A 6617-nucleotide genomic window follows, 5' to 3' on the forward strand; every position below is an offset into this window, starting at 1 on the left:
GATGGGGGAGGGGAGGGGAAACAGGAGAGAGGGGGCAGGGGAGAGGAGACAGGGGGGAGGGGGAGGGGAGAGGAGAAGAAGAGAAAGGGAAACAAATTGGGAGTGAGAAAACAAAATACAAAGTTATAGTAAATGTCAGCTGAAAAGGCGGAATAATTTTCACACCAAGTATTTAGACTTTCAGTTTAGTCTCAGTAAGAGCTGAATAATGGAGAATCATGATCGCCAATGTCTGTTCAACCTCTGGGACTTGATGATAATGATGATGATGATAAAGAGTTTTACAGCACTTGCAACACAATCAGGTCATATATAACTGCTGAAGATTAGAGGTTACTGCTAGATATAGTAACACACACAGAAAAGAAAGAGGAGAGATAAGGATGATAGACATTTGGAAGAAAAGAAGGAGGAGAGATAAAGACGACAGATGTTTGGTAGAAAAGAAGGAGCAAACCATACAGGCGAGCGCCCACCAACCTCCCACCCCAACTGTTGACCTACTTTGTCCTCCAGCGTGATGTCCGCCCCGTTCTTGATCAAGATGCCGATGATGGGCACGTGGCCTTTCTCCGTGGACCAGTGGAGGGGCGTCATCTTCAGCTGGGGAGGGGAGAAAAGTAAACTGATTGTCAGACGAGTTTTTAAAAATCAGTTTAACTAGGATGTAATTGACACACATATCGCCGGCCAACTGTTAAAATGTAGTGCAATTTTTTAATCTGTGGTATCAGTTTATGTGCCGTAGGAGCATTTTGTAGAGATACAAATTCTAAATGTTGAAAAAAAAGCAACAAAATTTTAAAATGTTTTAAACCAACTAAAAACAATAAATAATACAAGAGTCAAGTCCGCTAAAATCGAACACAGTTGATCAGAAAATAGTGGTGGTAACCGCGAAAAAAAATCTGCAATAGCTTTTTCTTCCTATTTGAGCAACCTCTCAAAACTAAAAAGAAGAAAATCCCGCCCTCCTGCCGATTTTGGTACAAGCTGATTCCATTATATTTATAAAATCTCAATGACTTTTCCGCCCTCGTAGAAAGTTTACCATGTCCTTGGCGTCGATGTCTGCATTACTCTGAAGCAAAAGCTGCACAATCTGGGCGTGTCCTTCCTGCGAGGCCACGTGGAGCGGCGTGCGGTCAACTTTTGTGCGTGCGTCGCGGCTGATACCTGCCCGCAGCAAAACCTCGGCCGTGTCCTGGTGGCCAAATTGGGCAGCGAAGTGGAGCGGCGACGTTCCCAGCTGGTGGGGGGTAGGGGAAAACAAAACTTTTTTTTAAAAATGTTGTGGAACTTTCCAGAGGTGTAACGCAACGTTTAAAATTTTTTTTTTTATTTTAGTAAAAGTTTTTACAGCACTTGCAATACAAATAGATTTAGGTCATATAAGCGCCAAAGATTAGAGATTTCATTTTAGTAATAGTTTTACAGCACTTGCAAACTCAAATAGGTCATATAAATGCCAAAGATTAGAGATTTCATTTTAGTAATAGTTTTACAGCACTTGCACACACAAACAGGTCATACATTTGCTGAAAATTAAAGGTTTTAGAAGACAATTACATTTTTTTCCAAGAATGAATAAGAGATAAAAGGACGATAGCTGTTGGATAGGAAAGAAGGAGCAAACCAAAGCAGAGCACCCACCGACCTCCCACAACGTTAGAGTAAAAACAGGATGTTATCTATCATGGTCGATGGTCAGTCATAGCAGTACCACCAAAAAGTGGTCTTATTTTGACAAGAAAAACTTGAGCAATATTGACACATGGGGGGAGTAAGCCAACAGACCACCAACAAACACAAATAAAAAATGGAAACAAAAATTTTATTAAGCAGGAAGTATATTTTGTATGGCCACAAAACATCAACAACATTTTGAGAAAAATCATGAATCGAACAAAGAGGAAGAAAAAAACTAGGAAAAAAAACAAAACCCCAGACATATTACCAATTATTGCCCTTCCTTCTTGATCAAGAGACTTCTTTTTTTATAACAGAAAGTAACAGTAACAGATTTTGTTGGGGTTTTTTGCTCATATGAATTGTTTTTCTGGTGTGTGCAGGAAGTTTTATCCTCAGTAATCATGTCATTAATGTAAAGTACCCAGAGTTTATAAACTTGTACGAGATAGAGCGCTCTATATTAATTATTAAATCTATCATTATTATTCCTTGACATTTCAGAGCATTTTCATAGCTGTCCAATAAAGAAAGCTCAAAATTCTCTTCCCTTCCCTGCACTCACCCAGTCTGTCGTGAATGGCGCACCATTCGACATGAGAGCCCGCACCGTGTCCGTCTCGCCGCGCTTAGCGGCCTCCAGCAGACGCTTGCCAAGGTCGACCAGCGACATCCTGCGTGTGTTCTCCTGCGGCCGCTGTGTGTGCTCCACCAGGGTGTGAACACTCTCCACAATCATTTGCTCTGTAAGCATCATAAACGATGAATTAAAAATAAATAACAAAATATAAATAAAAATTTGGTCTGGTTTTTTTTAGTAAAAAGAAGCACATTGACACAATGATGGTCATTTAGTGAGGGAACAACAAGGTAAAACAAAAAATAACAAATAAATACAATACAGTCTAGCATTCACACACAGCGAAACTAGAGGGACGTGGAAATGATATTATATCGTTTCGCAATATTACCAATTTCATTATCATGTACATTATTTTTTTAATACAAAAAAATTCAGGACCTGAAAATCTGTTTGCCGATCATGTACCAACTAGAAATTTCACTTTTTTAACCCATTTGGAAAATATGTTACAATAATTTAGCGTACATAAACAATGGGGGTGGGGGGACTTAGTACAGCTATTTGGTGCTTTCTATCTCAATTTCTAAAGAAAGTCATGTACAGCATCTAATCTTCATAATTACTTTACACTTGAAAGAGAAAGAGAGAGAGAGAGAGAGTATTTAATAAATCAATAAATATGGGTGGTGCCACAGCCAAACTGGGTAAATCTCTTAGAAAGTAGAAAGAGAAGTTATCCAACTAGCATCTTGTCAAGGTGTCTGATAAATTTTTACTTTCACTCCGGCACACAGCTACACTGCTTTGGGGGTCTAAATGCAGTATTTTTTTGCTGTAGATCACACAAAAACTGTCGCAAATCAATTATTCTCAAGAAAATTTCAAACCTTAAACGGCAAAACATCAAATTATGGGTTGAAAGAAGGGGGCATGCCCCTCTTTCCCCTGTACTGTAACTCCCTAGGTATTTTTTTTTACCTTAGGAAGGCATGCCCCATGCCCCAGAACCCCCCCCCCCCCCCCCCCAATTGGTCCAAAAAGCATGGGAATCAAACTGTGCAAATAGGTAAGTGTGGTATAGTTCAATTAAAAACCAACATATATTTTAAAAACTATTCACTTGTGATGGAAATGAAGTTGATATTTGTGTTCAGGGAATCAATATTGAGGGCCTAGATCTAGTAGAAAATGGACACCATGTGGGTAAGAAGTGTGGACAGAAGGGAAAGTCGGGAAAGTAAAAGAACCAATTCTTTAGACTGTCCTGTTAAATTGCTACTAATTACTATCAACTTAGAGCTTTTATTATTATTATATCTAAATTTATGCTTTTCCAATAAAGATTTCCACTTCCTTCAGACTTAGAATTAGATCAAGCTATCTAAATCTAGATTAGAAAATAGAGATGGCATGGTCAGGTCAGACAACAAGACCTGGTCTTCTATTCTTGTTTCATTTTGTTGACCACCGTGGGCCGTGGGCATGGTCATAAAGCCACTTAAGTAATTTAGACAACAGCACAGTACACATCATAACAATAACATGCACACTTAATATGTTGCTTTGTTCATATTATTTTGCCAGAGTAAATGGTCATGGCCATTGTCAATGGTTGTCAATGGAGATGAATGATGGCGATGGCCATCGCAACTGGACGCCGTGCTGCAACGCCAGATCTCTAGCCAGGCTTCAACTTCACAACGTTTCTTGTACCTTAATCCGTTGAGAAAGAAAATTGTGCTCCTATGGAAAGTAAAGAGGACCAAACTGACTCATAACTATGAACAACAAAACATACACCATGCATCTTTCATGTTTAGCTCAGTATTTTTGTTGTGGTTTCCATGCTTTACAAAGGCACGTTGGAAAGTGGAAGTAAAACTAGAATCTAGAAGAACAGGATCTCGTTCAAACAATAACAGACAGGAAGCAGGAAGTGCATTATAATGTTTACAAGCATCAAGAGATGCTTCCGCTACCGGTTTCTCCTAATAGCCATATCCTAGAAATGACAGGGGGTGGGTTTAGGACTGATACACCAAATAACTAAAAGGACAAAAATGAAATCATGATACGAACCCATAAAGTTAGCCGTAACCGTCGTGCTAACACGTTGTCCAACGCGTTTGATGACAAAATGACGTCATGACACGCTTGTTCGTTAAAATGAAAACGAGGCTGCGACATGTCAAATTCCAAAACAAGAAGTGTGTCGGTTGTTGCCGAAACAAATGTTTTTCTTTTTATTTAAATTTTCCCTTTGGGTTTTCTTTGTTGATGGGGCGAACATTAGAAAGAATATTTGATAGGAAAGGAAGGGCAAATAACATCAGACTACCTGCCAACTGCGCCACTAGACAATATTGAGGGTAGCAATATAAGACCTGGGATAAACATTGATTAAGTGTGCACGCGTTCGCGTGTTTGTGTATGATGTGTGTGTGTGTGTGTGTGTGTGTGTGTGTGTGTGTGTGTGTGTGTGTTTGTGTATGATGTGTGTGTGTGTGTGTGTGTGTGCGTGCGTGCGTGTGTGTGTGTGTGTGTGTGTGTGTGTGTGTGTGTGTGTGTGTGTGTGCGCGCGCGCGCGCGCGCACGCGTGTTAACGTGATGAAATCTGGCGCTCGTCAAAAAGAATAAAATCCCTGAACCCGACAATTTTTTTTGGCTCGATACCTTACAAGTGTACCGGTACGTCATTTTAAAAAAAAAACAACATTTCTGGGTGAATTTTACTAGACAAACTTTTTTCTGGTACCTGAAATTGTCATGTCCATTAAAAAAAAAACATTTCTGCGTAAATTTTAACTGGAAAAACTTTGATTTCTCGCTTTTTATGAAAAAAAAATCCTCCTATCTTGAATAAGAGTCGTCGAGGTACTTGTGTTTGAGAGGGGGGGGGGGGGGAGGTCGTAATGGTGTCAGGCTATACGTTCTCTGACCGTCTAAGTGTCAGGGGTACTGATCCAGCGAGAAAATGGTCGCAAAAGTTTGGTGACTTCCATAGCTTGAATGTGCTTGTAAACAGCAAATTTATATTTTTTAAATAATAAATCGTGTGCCTTCTTGCTCTCACTAGAAAGGGGCAGACCCAGAGAGGACATATTTGGACAACATGAACAGATGAGGAACGGGGCGATACACCAGGACAGTGTGGGAGTTTTGAGAGGATCCGAGCGGAGAAATTAATGGAGAACTAGAATCTATACTGCCATGATATGATGAAACACATTTTTTATCTGCGTATCGACCATCCGTATCAACTGTGATCTGATGAAACGCATTAATTAATTTTTTTTTGTTATCTCGGGAAGAAAAAATGTATTTGATCAGATCAAAGGTGCATACGTTCTTATGCTTTCTTCCCACCACTGTGAGAAAATGCAAACTGAGATGGGATGAGTACAAAAGACAACAGGACTTGCAAAGATGATCCTACAGGGAGCTGTACAAGGAGGGAGAAGGAAAGGCAGACAGAAAAAAAGAGATGGGAAGACAACATAACGGATTGGACAGTTTAAAAGTTGGGTGAAGCCCTTCGGAAGGCTGAAAATAGAGAATGATTGAGAAATGTGGTCGCCCGGTGATCTCTGGTGCCCCAACGGTCATCTAGACTGAGGGATAAGTAAGTACCGGTAGTAAGGAATGAACATTAGAAGCGGTACTAGATAGAGAATAATAGGCAAAAAGGAGGAGAGATAAGGATGACAGATGTTTGATAGAAAATAAGGAGCCCACCGATAAAAAAGAAGCAGCAAACCACACCGGAGCACCCGCCAACCACCCACAAGAGAAGAGATAAGGACAATAGGTGTTTGATAGAAAAGAAGGGACAAAACACATCATGTACCAGAGCACCTGCTAATCACTCACTTACTTTTTTAGATACTATTAATTTCTCCGACCCAAAAATGTGAAAATATGCGATTCTGTTAATTTTGACAAAGAATGATAAACGAAAATATTCAGAAAGTAAGCAAAAAGTGATCAAATTTTGCTAAATTATGCGGGGTGCATAAAACCACGGGGACAGACTTACAGTCAGGGTTGTACCCCACCTCCTAGATGATCTAAATGTACCCCACCTCCTAGATGATCTAAATGTACCCGGCCTCCTAGATGATCTAAATGTACCCCGCCTCCTAGATGATCTAAATGTACCCCACCTCCTAGATGATCTAAATGTACCCCGCCTCCTAGATGATCTAAATGTACCCCGCCTCCTAGATGATCTAAATGTACCCGGCCTCCTAGATGATCTAAATGTACCCCGCCTCCTAGATGATCCAAATTGTGTTGATAGGGGCGTAAAACTACTTACAATTTAAAAAACAAGTTAAAAAAGACC

The 6617-nt window shown here is 40.0% G+C and overlaps 1 protein-coding gene across 1 annotated transcript in view; it reads right to left on the bottom strand.

Annotated features, from left to right (window-relative positions):
* Positions 1-4454, bottom strand: part of LOC101845142 (GA-binding protein subunit beta-1) — a gene marked incomplete at its 3' end in the record, with an annotated part of 11053 nt that extends 6599 nt beyond the window's left edge. The window contains 4 exon segments of the mRNA XM_005111882.3: positions 505-603; positions 1052-1249; positions 2255-2433; positions 4352-4454. Coding sequence (XP_005111939.2) covers positions 505-603; positions 1052-1249; positions 2255-2433; positions 4352-4355 — 480 coding nt within the window.
* Between the last annotated feature and the right edge of the window lie 2163 nt (positions 4455-6617).

Source organism: Aplysia californica, unplaced genomic scaffold (assembly GCF_000002075.1).
Source record: "Aplysia californica isolate F4 #8 unplaced genomic scaffold, AplCal3.0 scaffold01141, whole genome shotgun sequence".
Classification (NCBI taxonomy): domain Eukaryota; kingdom Metazoa; phylum Mollusca; class Gastropoda; order Aplysiida; family Aplysiidae; genus Aplysia; species Aplysia californica.